This window comes from Zerene cesonia, chromosome 10 (genome assembly GCF_012273895.1).
Source record: "Zerene cesonia ecotype Mississippi chromosome 10, Zerene_cesonia_1.1, whole genome shotgun sequence".
Taxonomy (NCBI): Eukaryota; Metazoa; Arthropoda; class Insecta; order Lepidoptera; family Pieridae; genus Zerene; species Zerene cesonia.
In genome coordinates, this window is record NC_052111.1 from 4273918 (window position 1) to 4297960 (window position 24043).

Consider the following 24043-nt stretch of genomic DNA (forward strand, 5'->3'; position numbering starts at 1 on the left):
GATCTACATTCCGTAAAATTTATATGTAAGTTCAAACATTATAAGTATGCCACCCCGCGACCACGAACTCAACAAAGTTTCGAAACTTATATACTGTGCAATAATAATATAAATTTGTACTTTTAGTGTTAAGGCTAAATAATTATGATCTCGCCATTTTTAAAAACCATTCTTGACCATTCGTATTGACGCAGCACTCATTATAATACAAAGTAAAGCATTAAATAGGTTCATCATCATCATCATCACCATCAGCCCATATATATTCCCACTGCAGGGGACACAGGCCTCCTATGAGGGTTCAGGCCATAATCCACCACGCTGGCCAAGTGCGGGTTGGCAGATGTCACATGTCGTCAAACTTTTGATTCTTGGACATGGCGATTTCCTCACGATGTTTTCCTTCACCGTTTTAAGCAGTGATGATGTTAACCACATGTGCAGATAAATTGAAAAATCAATTTATTTCCTACACGCTCGCCCGGTCTCGAACCCCGGTCTATCTATGATATGATTTTAAAGTCCGAGGTTCTCACCATTGAGCCACCACTGGTTTTTAGCCACCACTGACTTTTTTTATTTTATTAAACAGGTTACGACTGCTTAAAGTACAAGATCCCACTCCTCGATTCTTCTTTTATATCAAAGCGCTGATGGTGATGGTCAGCAATCAACGACCTGCCTGCCTGCGAATGCGCTGCCCGAATGTAAAGGATAAGAAAAGTATAGAATTGACTACTGGAAAGAAGGAAGGGTTGGGAACAGGAAACGGGCCTCCAGCTCCCCTACTTAAAGTACGAAACACCCTACCATTCTACTATTTGCTACAAACTATATTTGTTTTACATAGACAAAGAACTGTTATCAACACTTTCTCTTTTATATTAATATTTCATTTACCTACAGATTAATAACTTGATTAAGACGATAATAGTCAGATAAACATCCATTTTGGCTATGGATTTAAAGTAGGTACATGTCATATTATTTAACGAGCTGTACCCGCGACTTCGTTCGCGTGAATATCGGAACATATAACTTTTTGTTAGTGCGAAGCGCTATTGGAGGATACCGATACATATCATATTTTATTCATTTATGCTAGTCTTCCTTTACATTAGCTGTGGAACTATCTGGAACGTACACAAATAGGCTATTAGGGTTGCTTACGCTTGCAAAAGCTACGTATACGTATAGTTGACCATGGAGAATCTTAACACCGCGATTCAGAAAATTATGTCATCTTCTTTCCAGTTGTTAATCCTTTCTTTAACCATTATACCTAAAAAGCGGGCAGTGCATTCGCGTAGGCAATATTATACATTCATTTATTTTTATAAGTGTGAACTGACTACAATGAAAAAAAAAACCTTAATGTTACTTCAATTTGCGCACATATTGTTGTGCATAAAAGGCACGTGAAGTTGTGAAACCAAGTGCACAGACCGCTAATTTTAATTGTGAAATACAAAAATCTTTTGATACACTAAACCAATTGCAATGAAACAAAAACTAAATGTTACTTCAAGTTACATTCAATCGTTGCATATGAAAGTATATGAAACTTTTTATACATTTTATGTGATAAGCAAACAAATAAACTGACAAACAGACTAAAATCGAAAAAATTCTGGAAATGAGATCTATAAGCTGTCCTTTAACACACTGGCTATTTTATTTTGACTTTTTTTTGTTGATGTACAAAAATGGTTTATCTACTTTTATTATATGTCTATAAATTTACCTCATAACCACACAAAATTTTATAACATTCTTCATATTTTCCGGACTCAAATAGGCGATCTGCTACTTCTATAATGGACGGTGTCACTTCCACTTTAGTTTCAGGAGATAGTTTTAATTTTGTTGGCCAAATGAACATAATAACTAATGGTTTATAAAATGTTTTAAATGAATAATTAACAAGTTTTACCTGCAACAACATGTAGTAACAAAAATATAGAAACAAATTATCACAACTTTAGCACAGATCCTACTATATCTTACTAATATAATAAATGCAAAAGTTTGTAAGTATGTGTGTTTGTTTGTTGCTAAAATATCAAGCTGTAATCTTAATTCCAATTCTAAAATAATAATTATTTGTAAACTATGTATAGTACTTGCCGGTTCCAGTAACTGCCTTAACTTATATTTTGGGTAAGTTTGTATAACTGATCTAGAGAAAAAAGCATCACAAAGGCATTTATTGACAAGCTGAAGTCTCATTTTTATTAAAATATTTTTCATAAGATCTATCACTCTATTTCCACGAAAGAAAGTCACATATCACAGAAACTTTCCAGTACTGAAAACTGCATACCGAAATTAAATAAATTCAATTCAATTCAATTTTATTTTATGAATGGCAGTAAATTAAATAAAAACATAATTACATAAATTCAACACTAACAATGCATGTCATTAACGAGACAAACAATAAAACTAGACAAAGAAATATATTGTCCTCTATGTACAAACAAAAACAGATATGTAACATATTATCACACTATTCTGAAATAACAGCCCTACTTTGGAAAAGGTTTTATATTTTTATTCAGTATACAATAATTAACAAAACTTAAAATTTTAATATAAACTAAAATTGGCGTGAAGTGCAAATTTTTATTTATACAGAAGGAAAAGTTCGTTCTGTTTTTAAGTTCGTTATGTATTTGTTATTCCGACATGCAGTGGACATGCATAAACAGCGTCGATGACTCGTTGTCAATGTCACGGCACCACAAGTGACAAATCACAAGGTACAAAGTCAAAAGCATAGATTTTTTTTTTCATCCTTTATGACAATAAGTTTCAACTATTTGCCAGTGTCAAGTTTATAAAGCATAGATTAAACACTTATATACTAGTAGTCAAGCACGCTTCGGCACGAATTGGGCCAGCTCGCACCGGGGAAGTACCACACCCCCACAGAAGACCGGCGTGAAATAGCATTCTGCTGTGTTTCGTTCGGTGAGCGGGGGAGCCGGAGGCCCATATCCTTTTCCTTACCCTTCCCAGTCCTTTCCTTTATTCCTATCGCCAATCCTTTCTTAATCCCTTCCCAAAAAGTCGGCAATCCATTTGTAGAGGCGCAAGGTCTCCAATGGACCTTACGCCTCTCCAAATGTTTATGGGCGGTGGTAGCGCTTACCATCAGGCCTCCCACCAGCTCCATTGCCGACTGTAACATTAAAAAAAAAAAAAAAAAAAAAAAAGTCAAAAGCGACAAAGTGAAAACAAATGTGTCAAACCATGTACGTATTACTTATTATTTATCATTTAATCTATATATAATTGCCATAAAAAGATCCTTTAGATACGGATACGTAAACAAAACTAATCGCCACTGTTCAAAAACCTTTTTACAACATTGAAATACAATAAACAGAACGAACAGTAATCGAACTTAAATATTATAATATAATTTACAAACGAAACGTAAATATTGACGTAAAACTATTTTAATGGAATTTTATTACTTTAATGCATATAGTATAATCAGCGGCGGACTAGCCTCGTTAAAGGCCAGGAAATTGGATTTATCCTGTACTTATTTGTCAAAGGTGCCTTCAAACTCAAACTTCCTTTTAAATAGGTATAAAGTTTGTTGCAAGGCTTATTTACGATTTGATCAAAATAAATTTGGAGGCCCCCCAGGACCAGAGGCCCGGGACGTACCACCACTGGTAACATACTCTCACGACCACTTGCATTAAGGGTATGACTGGATCACTTTCGGTTAACGAATTGTATTTACCATAATATGTTGAAATCATTAAATATTCCTCATAGCTATTTGGTCATTTAAATTTTATGACTTTTCTGCTATTTACCAACATCTATGAACAAAATGTATCAATGAGTGCTTTTTTTATACTATGCATTCTTGCGATACGATATCATTCATATCCTTAGTGATGCTCACTCTATATCTTGCTGATGATACTCCAAGATATAAATTTATTCAAAGCTATAAAATTTATTTAAACTTGTGTTCTATTTTAACTGTTATATTTAGTTTTAACAAATGCATTAAGTTATGAATAGTTCTAATGAATGAAACGTGCTCTATCGAAATACGGGTTTTAACTGAATTATAATATGTCGTTATAAATATACCTAGTAACCTAGTAATAAATGCAATTAATGTCTAATAATCTGTTTTATATTCAATACAAAATGCAGTATAGCATTTCCTATCAATGATTATTATCTACGATTCAGGCGTTATTATATTCAGATAGCAACACTGTTTTCAAAAAATCAATTCTACCCGGCCCGGTGGTTGCAAGGGCGGGTGTCGCTGTTGACAGTTTAGTTTGTGAAGTGTTGTTATAATTTTTGCTGTGATAGATATGTTTTTCGATTGATTATAAAGTGCTTTCATCTTTATCATTATGCAGAGATCAGGTAATAATAATCCGAAGATATGTACATTTCAAAATCCAAAGTAATTATGCGCGCCAATAGTATCGATGGTCAATTAAAAGGAAAACATCGTTAGTGTTTAGTAATGCAATTTGAAATATTTTGAAAAAAATAAGTATTCAATTATGTACAATTAGAATAAACAACTGAATTTAAATTGTCGTTGAAAGAAGGCTATTCATTTAATCTTATTTAAATTATTCTGCCATATTAATGTTTACCCTTTTATATTTGCTTATTAAAATGAAATTTTGTATATATTTAAAATGAAATTCACATTACACTTATTCAAATAATTCTATTTAATTAATCAAACATTTAAAATTGCTATGGTTCTAAAATACTTAATTTATTATATTTGAGTATTTACCTGTATTCATTATCAATTGAAATTTTATTGGTTGATAGACTGTTGAATTTTTAGGTTAAGTTGTTTGTAATTTCTTTTCAATAAATAACATGCACTTTTATATTAGTTGGTATACCTGTATGTATGTATATTGTTTCTATCTTAATTTTAGAAAAACCTGTTAGACCTTGTTTTATTTATAGAGAACTTTTGATTGTTTAAAAAGATGAATAGCATTAATAGTTAGATCAATCTTCTATATTTTTACAAAGTAAAACAACAGGTACTAATGCTTCCAAACAAAATAATTTTTTTATTTACCTGATTCACTTGCAAAAGTATTTCCTTAATATAAGAATTCTAAAGTAATAATAGTACCTAAATGTTTACATAACACAATCCACCATTAACAATTATATTAATATCTCAACATTCATCAGTGTAATGAAATCGTAGAAACCATAATTATAGGATACAGAAACATATTGGTTTTATTATTATTATTATTATTTTTTATTATTATTATTTTATTTAAGCACACTAGCAGCTAAAAAGCTGATGCGTGTGTATTTTATGATTTGAAGAAAACATTTAGTTCATCCAATTTATTTTTAAAACTATTCAACGTGTATATTTTGTATTATTTATCAATAAAGATAGACTAAGTGTTAAGTTTCTAATTAAAAATTTACCTTGTCAATATCGTTATATTTTTTACATGAACCAAAGTCTTGTAGGTTACACCTTTTATAAATCCCAAAGGGCTTGAACAATGATTTGATATGTAACATGTTGAATTTGTTTTAACTTAGATCATTACGAATCTATTGTGAAATTAAGTGGACGGAATCAGAGGATTTTTCTCTTTAAAACGATGGACTGCAATCCACATCACATATGACACAATATTAGATCATCCTACCCTTCCCAATAAGTGAAGAGGTAAAGCTTACTTTCCAGAAGATTTCTATCTACATTACTGTACTAACTATGTATTTCGAACATGTTTTAAAAAAAATTCTTCCCCTCAGATTTATCATACCTGACTATTCCGTTATTATTACTACATTGTTAAAAACAAAGTTTTTTTTAGATGTCTGTCCCTATGTTCCTTTGTTTGCTTAACTTTTAAAACTACGCAATTGATTGTGATGGGGTTTATTTAGCTATAGTGCTTCAGGAGGACGGTTTATATGTTTATATGCCAAGATGTTAGCTAAAGCTAGTTGTATATAAAAATAAGTTACTCTGCGATTCAACTTAGAATAGGATTGATTCAGTACTATAATGTGACCTCATAGCTTCTTATTCAAATAATCTAAATTTTAAGTTTAGTGATAATTTTTGTATTTAAATATGATGTAACAGTTAGACTCAATAAGATAAACTTTTTTTTTTATATAATTGACGTTCTAATTATTAATATATAAAAAGTAAGTTACATTGTAATATAATCATATTGATTAATCCTGTATTTCAACATTTAATTCATTGCATAAATTGACCTCTTCCACAATACAGGAAAAAATATTTAGGTATTTACGTCTTCTATAGGTTGTACCATTAAATTATTATTATTGTAAATTTCAAAAAAGTTTCTACAATTTTTATCTCGACTTTGTCCTTTGGTAATTTCTTTGTGACATTTTAAATGTGTAAATTATAAATTTAGCATGTAACATCATACTTGATTCTGTGCTCTGTAGCGTAGCCAACTACAGTGACGTTGTAGCGACGTCCTGTAATTGTAATGGACACCATGGCCATACTTTACCTACTTGTGCTTTTTGTATCCTAAGTTATAAATTGGTTTGACGCAAAGTCATGTGGCATGCATAATACATGTAATTCCCAATGATGAGTTCAATTTGAAACAGTATGCAATTAAAACATTCATCGGTCGCGTATATATTGTCATATGATTATTGACAATAACACGACCATTGCATCTATAACTAGAATCAGTTTGCTATATCAAAATAAAAAATTATGAAAATATTCTTAAAGAAGGTGACCTAGTTTTTAGTATCTTACATTGATACTAAAGGGTTGACCTCAATATAAGAGTAACGATGCTCTGGCCGGCCTCCCTTAGCGTTGTACAATCTGTCGAGTTGCAAATTCCCTACACGTATTGAAATAGCTTGGAGTTCAGTTGCATGCGGTCCAGTGCGCCGCTCATCTACGTCTCGCTCCCGCGTGCATACCGGCAACTCCGACATTGGCGTATGAGGCACGTAAATATCGCACACGACTTTTCATTTGTCGCCTTTATCTCACTTTAACAAATGAATTATAATTGAACCTATGTATTGTCAATATTTATTACCATCTGGGTCGACAAATTATTGTTTGTCAAAAGGCCGATAGTTGAAAGGCGACACGGTTTTGCGTCAGTGTGCTGGTTTAAGTGTAATGATTGTTTTTTTTTTTGTTTATACGAAAATTCGTATTTTGTCAACGAAGCTTTATTAGTCGCAATGGACATAACACACACGTCAGACATATCACGTAAGATTGAATTGTATCTTCTTTATTTTCTTTCTAATATATTGTTATGAGAAATTTCAATTACATTTGTCATCTTATAGACACGCAATTTGTTTGTAATAATTTTCTCACCGATGTATACAAGGTAAACATTGAAATTAAAAACAATGCTAGCATGTTTTCTCCTTTATTTACACAGACTCATTGTTTGACTTTTTGACGAAGATTGTGGTGCACGTTGTCGTTCTCACTGAGGATTTTTAATTTAAGTTTACTATATTATTAAATTACTCTAATGTTAATAAATAAGTTTAAATAAAAGTTTATGGAAATAGAATTCATGAGTACTGATAGTCTAGAAGACGTAGGTACATGTTGTCTTCCTTGTTTTGGTATGTAAGAAAATAATAAATGCCTTCGATGTGACTGATGAGCATTGCTAATTTACATTTTCTTTTGTTTCATGTGCTGATTTTCCTGCATTATTAAATATTAGCGGTAAGTGAAAATAAGCTATTATTATGGAGTAATTTTGTGATTACATTTATTTTTGTACTGTAAAAACTAAATTATACATCGATGTACATACGATCTAAATTAAAGTCAGTAGGTGACCGTTATAATAAAAATGGATATCACTTATGCATGCAATATAAATATAGCATCGAAAATATATAATTAGGTCGCTAGGACCGTTTGTTCATTGAGCACGTACGAAAGCGTTGCGTTGTTTGAATTACGAGCAGGAATTCGTGACCGCTATTTGGCCCTCGAGCGTCGAGTGCACAGAGTCCCTCATGACACCGATATCGAAGTCCCCATGGTCAGCCAATGGTTTAGCGACACTACACAAATACGATATGGATTGCGGTGACGAATGGGTTTGTCATCCATCACGACTCGCTTTTGCTATTGTTTCAATATGCGAAAGCCTAATCGCGAAACGGTCGTTCTTCGGTTGCACTAATAATCGCTTTTTCACGGGTTTTTTTACATGAAAATTCTTGACCGTTGAATGTGAACAATCAGCACTATTTTCGTATCAAATGTGAAAAGAGCAGTAAACTGAACAGCATGTGGAATGTATTATTTGCGTGAATACCCTGCCATACCTACCTAAATAGAACTTTGCTGTGTACATAAAATATATTTAGAGATTCCATTCAAATAATAATTCAGTGAAGTTGATTGTGCATAAAACACGATTTAATCCTTATCAGTGCTAGCTTTAAGCTGAGTGTTAGTTTGTGTTGATTCACCCGGTTTCATTCGATTCTTCTCCGGATGTGATTTGTCGACGGAAAATGTGGTATCGCATTTGGTAGCAATATATTGCTGTAATCGTGACAGTATGTTTCCTCCACATACCGTTGGTGGTCGGGCTACTTAAATTTATGCAGAATTTTTTAATGACATATTGCAGAACTGTGTGTTATTTGTGTACTACATTAAAATGTCGTCGTTATCAGAGTCACCCCTAAATAGGTCTCGTAATCGACCTGTTCTTTCGCGATATAGGCCAGTGCCTTCAAGTACTTCAGAAGAGGTGAGGTTTTATTTATTTAGCTTTTATTTGTTATTAACCAGAAATATAATATATATTATAATTATAATACACAATAAATATAGCGCTTAGAACAAATTCTTATAAAAATGTAATTCAATTTGCAAAATTGATGTCATAATTCGTTTTAATACATTCGCTGTGATCACTTTTCTATGAAATCTCAAAAAAGGCAGAATTTTATCAATTTAATTAAAATATTTCACTTCCTATATAAGGAACTGTGGTTAATTTTTGATTTAATCGTCACGAAACCCATTAAAATTCCTAGAATAATTGAAGTATGACGACCGTGTTTGACAGTAAGGAAATAACTTAGCGTTACAAACTAACACGCTATAAATAAATCTAAAACGAAAAACTTCAAATAACATGTATATTTTATTATTTATACATCTTATTTCCGAGAATAAATTACTGTAAGAAGATATAGATGTTGCTACTAAATTAAATTTCTGTGTTAAAATTAACATCGGTGGTAGTTCTATTAGTGTTTGTATGAAGTATGTTTAAGAAACATTGATGTTGTTATGAGATGGCACGTGCCTTTTAGCTAAACAACTCGTTTAGTACATAGCAAACCTTGGTTTGTTGCCAGTGATAGAACACGAGTGCCACTGACTATATAAAATGCAAATTTTTATTTCGAACATTACGATATGCAAACGGCAAATATCCGTTATTAAAAAACGAAATAATTGTCAAATAGAACGCTAATAGTTATAGTCGCTCTCGCATGAATATATATAAATTAAACATTGTGAATATAAAATAAAAGTCACTCTGTGTACCTATTATCGGCATACATGGAATATTTTCCTTATAGTATTGACGTAAGTTTCAAAGAGACAAGTGCATTTATTGTTAAGTGCAGTTGATTACTTTAGCGATTAGTAGTATTTACTAACCTAGATTTATCTATGTACTTCACTTATCGTTTGTTTGAACATTTTATCTCGTATAGGGCTTCCCTGATAACTTAACATTGTAATTATAACAGTTCAACGTTACTTTGTATGTGATATTTATTGATTTGTTTCTAATCACGTAAATACCAAAAAGGTCTTATAGTATTCTGTGGATCTAGTAAACATCCAATAAAAAGAAGTCATACAACGCACTAGTACTAGAAATTGTACCGACATTTGCCTGTAAGAATTATTATAGGTATTAAGCTCGGTGCCAGTTACACGTTAAACTGATGATTTTGTACAGATAAAAAAGATTCTTGATCTAACAAAATAATTGTGCTATGCGATTCAACTAAAGATAGGTAACTAAACATAGTCGAATGACCTTTATGTGTCTATTTCGTGTAAACTGACATTCGAAAAATACTTTTTGCATTTCAATAAGGTTTAATTTTATCTTGCTTGACGTCAAATATAAATAAGAAGCTTATTAATAAGCATATTACTTAATTTATTATTAATTGAAAAATAATAATATAATTAATAATATTATTTTTCATTAAATAATAATTTAAGTAATAAGCAATACACATATGGCTTCTTAGCCAAAATATCGCAAAATTGAACCCAATCTTAGTTGAATCGCATAGCAGTACGATATTCATTCATTTATTTTATTTGTTTCCGAATTTTCACATAAAATATATTAACGGTAAATGGGGAAATAAAATCATAAAAAATTAAACGTGCTATATAATAATGAACTTATTGAGGACGGGATATCTAATCTTAAAACCTGTTTTTTTTTTTATATTTTGTTTATTTCTTTCGAAATTGCTATAACGTGCTTATTTTTGTAGTTCTAAGCCATGTGTGTTACATACAAACGTTCATCTTTACAGCATCTTTCAATATGTTTATGGTTCAACAAACTTTCTGAGGTGAATGAGGTGTCATGATAACATGTTCCATTTTAAATTAAATAAAGAATTGTATACAGAATATGATGATAAGGAAAAGGTACACCTACAAAATTTTGTTGTAATTTACCATTCACCAATTATATAATAACGCATTTATTAAATAAGTGGGATAATGTAGTTACAGGAATCGCGGTGCACATCCAGGTCCAAATAATGTCCCCCAATGTATGAAGAAAGTACATTAACATACCGACATCAAATTGAATGGTTTTTTCAATGTCGAGATAACTGAAAACAGTGTTACGGGTAGCGTAGGGACTCTAGTGTGTCATTGTGTTTATTGCGCCACTTCCCACGGTACAGGTACCCACTTGACTTAGCGTAACAAGCACGGAGAGGGTTACAGAAAGAGTATTTAAGTACCTACTGTGTTTTGTTTTACGAATATCTACTTAATTTCTCTCGTGTTTCTCTGCTTCCTGCAATAGGTAGATACACGTAAACACAGTTACATAAGCTCAAAACGATTTTCTATGTTCTACGTAGAAGGATTTTCCTTCGGTACTCTTCAAAAAAATATACAGATGTGACTTCAATGGTTGGGTCTTATTTATTTAATGGGTCTTGTTGATAAAATTGTTTTTGTCGCGATCAGATGTTCGTCCTATCTGAATATTAAAGCTGTACTTTATGGTGATAATATTTTTTACAATAACATAATAGTGTTATGACCCACTTCTGTGAGTGGTATTGAAAATGGTTCCCATAATTTCCAGCGTCCTATTGTTCTAGAAACTTGCCATTAATATAGTGAATATTTATATTCGACGTGTAGGAATGCTAAATTAAAACCTATATAAAATGAGATGTGTCATTGTTTTTAATAATAGGGATGATAAAACTATTGTTTCATATAATTTTTTTCTTTACTTATTATAATTCATTCATAATAATGTTCAAGCTAGTCAATGACTATACTAGTGCTGACATCTATTGGTTCGTCTGCCGTTTTTCCTTAGAGCATTATGTAGCCACTAGTGGTTCAAACAGTCAAGTTTGTGTTTTACTTTATACCAACATAGATGGCGCTGTAAGCTAATCGGTAAGAGCATGTGCTCTATGTGGTCGTCTCCATATCAATAACGCTTCCATTCTATCTGTTCCAAGGATGAACCGCAGTTAAAACTGCGAAGAAACGGTATAAAAACACGCCTACAGTTTTTTGCCAGACAAATTTTGGTGAGTTTTCGGTATTATAGATAACTACTTAATTGTTTTTACCAACATTACTTTGATCAGATTATTATAGAAAATGCGTCATGTTGGAAAAAAATTATTTGGTCTCCATGAAGAAAATTACGTAAATTACGTACAAATAGTTTAAATATTGGAAATCGGTAGAAATAACCGTTTTTGTTAGGTGTCGTTTTCGTCTAAACAGTTGTTTATCATTTATTTAATAATCTATTCAATAACATATTTTTTAAATTATGCATGATTCAAAAAGGTTCAATATTTATATCTAACTTTTTATCAGAAGTCACAATCCGCAATTATCATGTAACATCTCACAATGAGAAAATTGATGTTATGCCGGTGGGTCCATGAATTGGTATTATATAATTTTCCATCCTGAACATGTGACAGTGTACGGTCCCGACTCCCGTCACCTGATAACAGGACGAGTGTGGTCCCGCCTGTGCACGTTTTCATTTTGCAAGGGGTAGATGTGCGCATGCGCGGTCGTGCCTTCGGTCGATTACTGTGACCATGACCACAACACGCGTATTTCACGTGGTTTATGTAGGTTGCATATGTATGGTCTAGACTCCTTTTATAAACCTATTTATAAGATCGTACTCCGGCGAGTGTTACTACGCATACCGATTGATTTTGTGCAGTACGTGTCCTCTAAAGCAATCAATGCTCGGCTTATAGTGTAATCTAATTATAAATGAAAGGTAATAAATCCGATGTAGTTTATAAAACTTAATTCCCTCACCAACTGAGATCGTTGGAACGGAACACTTTCTATTTCGAATAGCTTGCATGATTTACATTATGTGTTGATATTTGCAATACAGGTAAAAAGTCGTTAAATCTTTGAAAAAGTTATCAAAGTTAGCAAAATTATATAATCTTATTAAACATAAACAAGTCCGTTCTTTTCTTAAAATTATATGATTTGTACTTTGGGAAAATATTTTAATATATAAATATATAGTTAATACTTATTCAAGCTTGAATAGGTTATTGAACTGTAGTACATTGCCGTTTCCTTCTTTCACCTATTGTAATCCATTCATTGTAAGATAATACGGATCAATCTAATGTTCCTCCTTTCCGTTGAGTACACACTTTCCTTGTCCCATTACTATTTATTTGCTTGAAGTAAATAACTGTTTTAGTTTTATACGGCGGTCTTGCATTTTAATATTAGGTACTTACTCAAAAAGCATTTCAATAAAATTACTCTAAATATACTACATGACGTAGATAACGTTTAAAAATAAATAAAAAAAGCAGTGGTTAAAAATATTTCAATTCATTTACAAAAATAATATTGTACTACATATTAAACATAAGGTTTCATAGTCCATTAAGGCATTACGCATTCGGATCTCCTGACTAAGTTTGCCAAGAATTTCAGGATTTGACCTTGACAGAGAAGCAACAATGCGTTAAACCCTCCTAAAGAAAGTCGTATCCCCATAGCCCTAAGATCTACCATACCACTGGGGTCGGCGGCGATGGCGAGTGGCGACGGCGTCGAGTGCGGGGCGCCGTATGATTCCGCCCGCGCGCCTTGTCTGCACCGCGCGAGCTGTCAAACCGCCTCCGACGGGCACCCCGCTCGAACGCACCTATATTGGCCGAACTCGCGATCGGTTTCTTGTTCACAGTGTGTGATTCGTAATACTCGCATGACGAATAACAAATTAAGGAGATGAACGGCAGTGCAACGACGGTGAATGGTGGCGCCGTCAATGGCACCAATGGATCTCTCAATGGAATCGGAGCCGCTCCTCGTACAGCGACTCTTGGGACTCCGAGTAGCTATGCGTATACGTCCAGCGGCTCGCTACTTGGCAGAGGAGGTTCCGCTAGGCCCGTGCCACCGCCGACATTGCCAAAATATAGTGGATCGTTCAGTGCTGGAAGCACGTTAAGCTCGACCGGGTTGAGGGAGAGGGACAGAGAGGGTACTGGTGGATCACATCGACTAGCAAGCTTGGAAAGACTAGCGCTTCGACAGCGCATTATAGAACAAAATGCAAATAATCAGGTGGCGAGCACTTTAGCGCCGAATACTGCAGCGACGAATGGTGGACCTACCTCAGCCACCGTTACCCTTACCGATACAGCCACCGTGAGTCCCCTTTACCATACATCTTATTCACCCTCAGTTCGCTCCCCTAATCGAAGTTAACGCACCCCAAAAAAGGGAGTTTTAGTTATTTTAGTCGTCCTTACCCTCTTATACATATAATGGGTTCTAAAGTTCTAATTGGTTTTTTTACCGATTTATTTAAATGTAGTTTTAATAAAACAATAATAATGTGATTATTTTTTATATCAGTCTTTTGGTATTAGAAAATAAACGCAAAACGCGGTGGTACCTATATTCTATACGTAGAAATTTAATTGAATTGTTATTTTACATTTATTAAAACATTCATGATTCAATCATCTTTTATCCAATATGAATTTATTATAATAGCAGTAAAATTATAATGATAAATAAAATACATCCCCACAATAACTATGTTGTAGTCGAAAACGCTTATGGTTTACTTAGGACAAGAGTGTGTTGTGCGTGCACTTTCTTTATTTCTTAAATATATAACAAGATATTTTTATGTAATACAATATAATTAATATAATTAAAAAAAAAAATTAAATAATTGAATTGAACAATCAAAATTGAATTCATGAAGGTGTATTTATATTTAATCTACCGTCTCATTTTTACATTATTACAAAAAAAAATATTGTTTGAGTATGTTTTCAAATACAGTACTTCAAGTCCATTTTTAACGATTTCAAAAAATGAAGGAGGTTCTTAATTCGTTGTCATGTTATTTTGTTTATGTTTGAATGTAAACAATAACTAATAATTACGATAAACCTATTGTATATAGTAGAAAAATTTTAGTGCTCGTTTTTTTGTTGCTTCGTACCGCATGTTCTCTCTGTTTCTCTCCTTAAGGATATGTTTTCTTTATTCCCACGCAAGTTCCTTATGATAAGACTGGTCTTTGTCGCGGGAGTACAGATCGGGTTAGTGACCCTGATGCCTACGGGGTTAAAAATAACCCGTGCATCGGCGGCCATTCTGCTCGCATGTGTCGAATTCAGTAAACAGACATTAACTGTTTCACGGTCGCACCCTGACCTGAAAATTCTCAGAAGCCCAATAAAAATGTCGATCTTCAAAGCATTACAGCATTCCTTATTCCTTCTCGCAAAATACCTACTCTTTGTAACACTACAAATATGATAACGAGATTATTGTTATTCCGTTGTTGTTTCTACTCGAACATAGTTCCAATGATTGTTTTATTTAAGATGAATGGATCATTAATAACTGCACATATGCATAAAGAGCTATTTGCTACACAAGTACTCATATATGAGACCTTTTGTTTGTTATCCGTCTTCTTAGAATTTCTCTTATCAGTAACGTTATCAGTGACTAAGAAACTTTTGCAGATAAGGAATTGACAATGCATTTAAGTTTTTGTTCAAATATTTACACATTAACAAACCATCCGGGTATTATACTCGGTGAAATAAAAACCTGAATGTTACAAAGACGTTGGTTTTCGAAGCCATATTGGTTTAAGTTTAAACTTTTTCATCAACAAGCAAAAGCGGTTAGGGCACGTTCTCTTCTTGCATTTGTAATTTGCAAACTATAATGATACAAGAGCACCTGAATGCTTGTGCACTTTAGACCGTAAGAGGGAAACAATAAGATTGATAATAGTTTTAATCTTCTTCTTGTTTTATATCTTTAAAGCGTAAATTGTCCTTGCTTTTGTGAGTCTGGTGGGTATAGGTGTGACGGTCTCGGGATCCTTTTACGTCTACACGTATAAATGTACAGCTATAATTAACTTATACCTGAGTTAACTAAAGCTGTTTCATACGTGTGTCAAGTTTTGAGATGAATTGCTGTCTACAAATTTGTACACTCAAATTAATACTTATAAGTTTCTTGCATTATTTTTGAAAAAATTAACATTACAAGTAAATATCTTATTTAACAAGTGTTAAATTCGCGCAATGTAATTTTATATATATGTAAAATAAATAGTAACGTCAAAAGATTTTTTTTTTGATAATGACGATTCTTGCTTATAACTATTGTCAATAAGGTTGTGTTTACAATAATAAAAAAGAAGGTTTAAAAACATCTGTTCGTGTCTTCGTTCCGTGTGATAGGGTCCGCACGGGGGCTTGTGTTCCCTGCCAACCGACAGCCGGTAGTGCCGGTAACTTAACCTCAAACTGATACAGACGTGAGCGTGCCTCAAGTTAAAACAGACCTCAATGGTCTTAATCTTTATTATTAACTTATTAGTTTTCAAGAAATCGAGTTCGTGTAGTATCTGTAAATGTGAAACGATGTTTTCTAAAATGTTTAAACGACTTAGTGATGTGTAAGCAAGATTAGCTGAACTTTTAGTGACGCTTTTATATTTGTGTTTTTGTGAGTGGAATGGCTAATCGAGCAACAACTAACGGCACTGCTCACCATACCAAACTTGCTAGGTGTTCGAGCAGTGTCGGCGATAGCGGAATCGATAAAACCAAAGTTGGCTGGACAAGTCCTAGAGAGATATGGAGGAACTTATCACTCCGCAGGAAAGTCGAGGTAAAACTATCTTAAATGTCGAAATAAAAACCATTTTAAATGTCGAAGTACATTTGCTTAGCGTCTAAAGTAATAGGGTTAAAGTCTGATGTAATGAAGTAGTTGTTGGTTAGTATTGATTTACAGTCATAGATATGTTCTGGACGAGAGCGTCGCGACACGTGAGCGTCATAGGGCCGCTACGACCGTCGGCGCCTAGATAATTTCAAGATAACATTGCAAGGCAGTTTGATTTAAATATCCCTTAATAAATACATAAAATGTTGACTTGTAGCGCGTGCGTAGCTTTTCCCTACTTAAAAATAAATTTATCACTCGTCATAACTTCTATTAAATAATGTTTTTTTTTTAGTTTTGCATGGTTCAATGGTAAATTTAAATGGACTAACTGTTCGAATAAGTAGGAAGATCTGAATAATTAACAAGGAATTATTCGCAATTGATTGCTATAGCTTAGAGACAAATGTGAACCATGTCCATTTCTAATAGTCTGCGACTAGGTCGTTGACTTGTTCTTGGATATATAATAAATCACAGCCGCATTAGACGTTCACAAGCAGTGAATGTGTCTTGGGACACAAGTTTATTTAGTTGTGTCTATTATTACGTCTTTTGATATACTTAAATATTTTCGTAATGATTTCTTATCATCGTTTACATTTAAAATTATTGTTTACGGAGATGGTTTATAAGTCTAACGCTATTTATGTATCACTATATTGCTTGCTTCAATATGTTTTAATTGATAATTTTATTCGAACTTATTAATGCAGAGGATAATTTGTTTATACCTCTTTAATTATGCTTAAATAATATTATTTTTTTTTTCAATTGAGTTTTTCAATTTGGCTTCATTTTTTTCGCTTTTAATACGAAAATGTAATTTGGTCCAAGTTTAGAATTTGAAATGATCCTCCGCCCAGGAGCATCGGTGACTTTTTGTTGTAAAAAATAATTATATTGGTAAGACACATGTTAGGAGGGAACAGAACCAGTATGCAGTTTGCAATGAACATTTGAACCGATATGGCCCTGTGGCCGATTTTTCATTTCCTCCACTTTACCTCTCCAATAAGTTGCTTCAACTTGTAGTAGTTTAAATAGTGTCAATTAATTTAACCTTAATTAAAAAGGTCATAGTTTTTCCTGGGCTCTTAATTCTCCATACCTGCTTTGCCATATATTAAAAGAACACCTACTCAATTACTATTAGGTACGAACCAGAAAGGTGATAAATTGATTTTTTGTAATCCAATTTTAAATGTAACTGAAAAGCTACTTACTTTTATTTTTTTGGAAATTATTCATTCCAATACTCCGTGATGGTAGGTTTTTGTATAAATAAAGTTATGTTAGCAGCGACTTCGTATCATGAATAATGCAAGAAGTAATGGAAATCGCACTGTGTGTGAGAGAAGCTTGATTTTGTATCAAAATTGTAATGTAATACCTGCAACTGTTTCTTGGACTGTTAACTGAATTAAATATTTAATATATTAAGCTATACAGTGAAGTACAAACCCAACTTAAAAGACTAGGAATGTTACGTTCTGGTTTATAAATTAAGTAAATATTATTAATTTACATATCTCTAATAATTGATAAAATACAATTATATGTAAGTGGTTATAACAATAATTTTATATGATTATAATGATTGCTTGCCATAGTAACGAACTCGCAATGTATGCGGATGGAAAGAACTTCACAGAAACGTGCAGAGAAAGTATAATGGCAAATGAACAGCATCGACCCAAATAACAGTTAATCGTCTTTGAACGTATAGCGAAATTATGTATGTGTAAATCTTAAATTGCATAAAAACGAATAAATTCATTGAATTAAAGTTTTGTTAAAATTTATAGGCTAAATAGTGTTACTTGCTCGCTTAATATAATCTCCACTAAGTTTTATTTCATTAGTTTACATTTCAGATAAACAAAAGATAATTTTTATCTAATTTTGTTTTGTTATCTATGGTTATGGCTAGGTGATGACTACATATTGACAATTCTTATCCATTTCTTATATTTAACCTCTGGCTATACCTATAATTTATAAAGTAGTATCAATATGATTAAGGTAAAATAGGTTAATTTCATTACAAACGTGTGGCATAGAATATAAAAAAAACTAATTAATAACTTTCGAAGAAATAACGTGAAGCAGAACCAGTAAGTAATATACCGATAAAAATAAATAATTAATGCTCATTATCAATTCATGATCATAAACGATATAATAAACCACCGGTTACCTTTGCACATTTCTAGCAATTTACATTCCTACTGAATGGTATGAATATGTTTAAAACCTGTACATTATACATGAATAAACTCCTTCTTATGAAGAAATACTCTATACATATGTGTACACGCAGTTGCGATATCAAAACGAAAATGCGTTTACACAAAGTCAATCGCTAGCTGGCTTATGTATGTATGACGCTAACTGTATTATAGCGGACCATATTATAGATGTTAACGCACGTGCACTTGCCCATTAATGTTTACTTCCCGTGGAACGAACGACGAAGTTTGTTTTGGTAACGCCATGAGTATCGAGCAAAGGCGGACACATTAATCTAGATGCTCAAAGAATATTTTTTTGATAGAAGGTGGAAGATGGGATCATTCCAATTTCTAGAAAATTCATTAATGTAAATCGTGAAGGCTGCAAAGAAAAGTGTACCAATTGTAGTGTTGACCGCAATGAGTCAGACCTAGTTAGATGTTAGTACCTATAGAGGTAGCCGGTTGTGCTTGTTAGTCAGTTAATCAGGTTTCAGTACGCTGACATTTGTCAAGTAGAATTAGATTTTATTCGTCGGTTCATACATTTTTTTGCAAAATATCTTAAGTATAACTCTGATTTAGACTTGCCTCATGTATTTTCAACCGATTTCAACAAAAAGGAGGAGGTTGTCAATTCGACTGTATATTTTTAGTGTTTGTTAATCATAACTTTTTACTGACTGAACCGATTTTTATGATTTAAATTTGGTCTATTTCTTACATTTGAAGGCGGTTTTTTTGTTGAAATGATTATATCCTTTCAAAGTATAAATTTCAGTATAAAACAGTTTCTTGTACTATTAAAGCTAATTATTTGCATATAATAAGTGATTACAATATTCTCAATAATATATATCTATTACGTGGGCTGACTGGTATTATAATCTATGGAAGGTCTTTAACCGCCGGAAGCCTATGAGTTGCTTTGCTATTGAATTTACATGCAACGGAACTGTCCACGACTTAAGGGAACAACTGAGGAAACAACTGCCGTACGTAATACGTTATCCTATAAACACAGTATTACGACCATACTATAATTATGTTACCGTTTAGTTCATTAATTATAACGTTTTATAGTTTCATTTATTATACATAAATATTTAGTTCATTTATTACATATATATTTTATTGACAATTTCTGAATATATTAAGAAACAAAAAGAGACGGGTACATTCTGGATGTAAACATTGTGAAATGCCTCTCTAGGAAGTTAAGAAATGATGATGTGCAAATCAGCATGTAGGTATGTAGATATCTCCACCAACGTTGAAGGACTCTTTGTCATTGAGCCCTGTTGAAAGGAAATTTTTAATCGGTTCCCGAAGAGTCTTAACTCTTTTTTATTTTAAGAACACTCCGACACATTGTGCATTTAACCGGTTCCGTTACAATAGAAAATAAAATGTGTCCCCTGATGCCATATTGTTCAATGTTGCATGACGTTAATGTTGCGCATTGTGCACTTCATGCTCCATCTCATTTTGTCACCTAATGAATACACACCTTTGAAGCTAACAATGCAGTTGATCGAAATGAATGCTTATATTAATGAATGTCATTTATTACATTTTACTTATTTAATCTGATTACCCCAATTTCAGTTCAACATGGAGAGTACCATTCTGTAGAATGCAGTTATTCATTGAAACCATTGATGTTATTTATTCGGAACCACAGTGAAAGAAACATTTTAAATGGTTGCCTGTTTTTAGGCGTATAATTTTTTTTTTAATTAATTTAGTACCTTTTTGGGCCATTTTCAGGCTTTAGTAAACTATGTTATAATTTGATTTAGACTAATAATTATGTTCAGTTGTTTATGAAGGTTAATATTTTCATTTTACGTAATTTCCTGCCAAGGTTAGATAGGTATTTGTGGTTGTGGCAGTTGGATGATTGTTTCCTCATTTATTTGCTCATAATAAAATTGTTCAGACGTATTCAACTCACGCTGGACTCTCGTAATCACTTCCCATGGATATACATAATGTTCAAAAATTGTACGCGCTTTATGCGTAAAAGTAAGAATCATACTAAAGTCTCTAAGGAAATCAACACAGAAATTGTATCAAATAATGTAAGTATAACTTTGTGCCCACATATAACGCTTAATTAAAAATATATTGGTTTATATTGTTCTTAAAATCTTAAATGCTCTAAAAGTATTTGTTTGTTAGTCTTAAAATAAACGTAATACTGTTATGTTTATTGAATTCGTATTATTTACATCATCGTTTGCACGTACTTTAGTAAACATTCCTCCGGATAAGGCAAAGTGCTAGCTGCGATTGAAGAAATAATTAGTTAATTACTTCACTTAAATTGCTTGAATGACCATGTTTTAAAATTGTTATATAAATAGAATAATATTACATATTTAGGGAGACATGATTTATGATTAAGATAAATTTGATTATAAAGAAGAATAAGAAAATTAATTTGATTTTGGTATAAGTTGTGTAAATTATCAGAAAATCAATTTTTATTCATTTATAAAAACTGTTTCAAATATACCATACGCTTTAGATTTATTTTACTATTAAGAAATTAATGAAGACTGTTTCTTTCTTTAAATTTGTTAACGGTGAAGGAAGGCTTTCTAAGAGTGGTATAACTTCTTCAGAAGAGCAGTGTAGAAAATAATATTAAATGTTACTCCGTTGGTAGAACAAAACATATATGTAGATCGATTCCTTGAAACTTCAAACACATGCACATGCATATGTATTTTGTAAAGCAGTAACAAACGTATTGTTTGATAAAATTAATCTTGACTGTTCAGTTTGGTTCAAACTTCATAATGACAAAGAAAACAAATAAATCATTATATCACCTTTAATGTCGTCTCATATTAAAATACCATAAAATTGTATATTTAATTTATTACACTCTATTTTCGTATGAGGATTTATTCGTAAATATTTCACTTATCGAGAAGTGTACGCAGACCTTCTATAACGGGACCTTTTAAAGTGGCTACATAATATTATTACGGTTTCTTGTCAAAGGCATCGTTCGTTGCGTACGGGTGTAATATTTACGTTCGGCTTGGACTGGGAATCATGAGTGTTAAGAAGTATATGATTCACCTGCGTAGTTATGAACAGAGCTTCCGATTATGACTCATTGTTTCGCTAATACATTGTAGCTATAAAACGAAATATCCATTTAAACTCAGTCAAAATCATGAAAAATTAAGTATCTTTGTCATACTTATATGTATCTATGCAATTCTTGTAGTGTATCGAATTCCTTTGCAAGAGAAAGCTATTGTGACCCATTAAAGGTTCTCAAATTACAATATTGTTATTCTTGTTTCTATAGATACTCGCATATAAAGCATGTTGTAATAAATAGTATAATAATATCACTACACACTTGTCTTTTATCGATGAGTCATCTGACGCCGCCGCGCCGGTCTTGGAGCCAGCTGTAGACTTCTACCTATCCATATCAAGCGCTGCGATGTTTCGCAATACAAAAACGAATTAATGCCTATATAACGCAGTGGGAGTTCAAACAAAGCAGTAACATGCAATTATGTATTATTAATACGTAATTTTGTTTCTTCCGTTTTATTTGTAAGGATCATGGTTACCTAGTCATCTGCTTTGATGATAATCTTTACCAATAATATAAATGCAAAAGTGTGTTTGTTTATCTTTCTTTCACGTCACGATGCGCCCCGTTTGACCACGCCAATTCAACGGTCCAGTTAGAGGTGGTGAAGTTTGGATCTAATACTGATATTTGTATATTTTTTTTGCAGTTGCAAAGTAAACGCGAGCTGTTCTTCAAGTCGGAATCGGTGAGCAGCGGCGGAGTGAGCGCAACGGGGCTGCCGAACGTTGCGCCGCCTGCTCCGCCGCTTGCGCCTTCCTCTATCAAGGACGCGCTCGCGAAGCGTGCTGCGACGCTACCGGAGCCCCAAGAGAACAACCATTTGGAGGCGAATGGGACTGCTCCTCCCAATAAATTGAGTTCCAGTGCATCGGTGGACGTTGGGAAGAGTGCACCACCACAGATGCCAGCGCCGCCGGTACCAACCTCCGCGCCGCCACCAGCACCACTCAGAAGTACAGAAAACATTATAAAGGTTTGTATTCACTTAGATATAGTTTGTGGTACTTGTGCACCTACTTGTAATAATGAATTATATAATGCTTATGTACAATACATTTAATTTAGGTCACTGTCTTAACTAAGTTGTAATTTTTGTGTAACAAAGGATATTTTTTAAATTCATTTATCCCTTTTTTGTCAGAAACCAGATCATCCACCAGTTGCACCTAAACCGGACATACCTAAGATAGAAAAGCCTAAGACCAAAGAATTAGATGGATATGTCGGATTCGCAAATCTACCCAATCAAGTGTACAGAAAGGCTGTTAAAAAGGGATTCGAATTCACATTGATGGTTGTCGGTATGTGGGAAGAATTATTTCATCTTACTAAAGTTAAAAGTACATTTAAATTTCTTACATTTTAAACCTGTTCAACTGCACATGAATACCAAGTTAAGCGAAACCACTTTCAAGAATGTGACTATCGAAATTAAAGGAATAAATCTTTGGTATAATTCTGTTTAAGTGTTATAAATATCTGCAATATATATTTAGTTAATGTGAACAATATGGATAAGTTTAATATTGCTTTACAGTGTACTTATAAATCTTGTGGTTAGCGTGTTGCGTTACAAACACATGTTTGTTACTTGCGTACTAGCAGGAAACAGATGAATCATAAAACAATCGAACCACACGAAACGTTGAGGAATTTGCCGGTTTTCTTTTGGAATTGTGTTGAAAAATTATATTTTGCATATTGTGTTCAGCATTTACATGTGACGTGGCGAAATATTCCATCTGCATACATATGCATATTAAATGTAAAGTTTTACCAACATAATTTATGGTTGATTTCACCCGAGTATTATACTTTCAGTGAAGAAATTGCTCTTTTGAATTAAACTCGGTTTATTCATTATAACATTTCGGATACTTTAAATGTCGAAAGTGTTCACGGGCAGACCGTCTCCATGATCGCGGTCAGACTGTGCGTGACTGCGACGCTCATAATATTAATTAATTGAGCCTTTTAAAAGTAGCACTGACACTTGAACCATGCATACACATACATATCGTCTCGTTCATGACAAGGACAGCTCAGGTTTTGGAATGATTCACTTAGCGCGTA

The 24043-nt window shown here is 32.9% G+C and overlaps 2 protein-coding genes across 10 annotated transcripts in view; one reads left to right on the forward strand and one right to left on the reverse strand.

The window, feature by feature from the left end:
- Positions 1 to 2124, reverse strand: part of LOC119829526 (regulator of microtubule dynamics protein 1-like) — a 29588-nt gene extending 27464 nt beyond the window's left edge. Inside the window, exon 1 of the mRNA XM_038352082.1 lies at positions 1745 to 2124. Coding sequence (XP_038208010.1) covers positions 1745 to 1945 — 201 coding nt within the window. The 5' untranslated portion in view covers positions 1946 to 2124. The remainder of the gene's footprint in view (positions 1 to 1744) is intronic.
- Positions 2125 to 4274: 2150 nt separating this feature from the next.
- Positions 4275 to 24043, forward strand: part of LOC119829676 (septin-7) — a 30249-nt gene continuing 10480 nt past the window's right edge. For 3 of the 9 annotated variants that reach the window (XR_005287817.1, XM_038352295.1, XM_038352296.1), the window contains exons 1-3: positions 13465 to 14038; positions 22617 to 22943; positions 23112 to 23271. Coding sequence is in view for 8 of the 9 variants with exons in the window: in XM_038352295.1 (XP_038208223.1) it covers positions 13616 to 14038; positions 22617 to 22943; positions 23112 to 23271 (910 nt within the window). In the remaining variant the exon portion in view is untranslated. Of the gene's footprint in view, positions 4414 to 7245; positions 7292 to 7595; positions 7663 to 7766; positions 7769 to 8572; positions 8817 to 13464; positions 14039 to 16209; positions 16550 to 20778; positions 20925 to 22616; positions 22944 to 23111; positions 23272 to 24043 lie in introns of those variants that run through there. The other 6 variants (XM_038352303.1, XM_038352302.1, XM_038352301.1 and 3 more) reach the window with 6 other exon arrangements.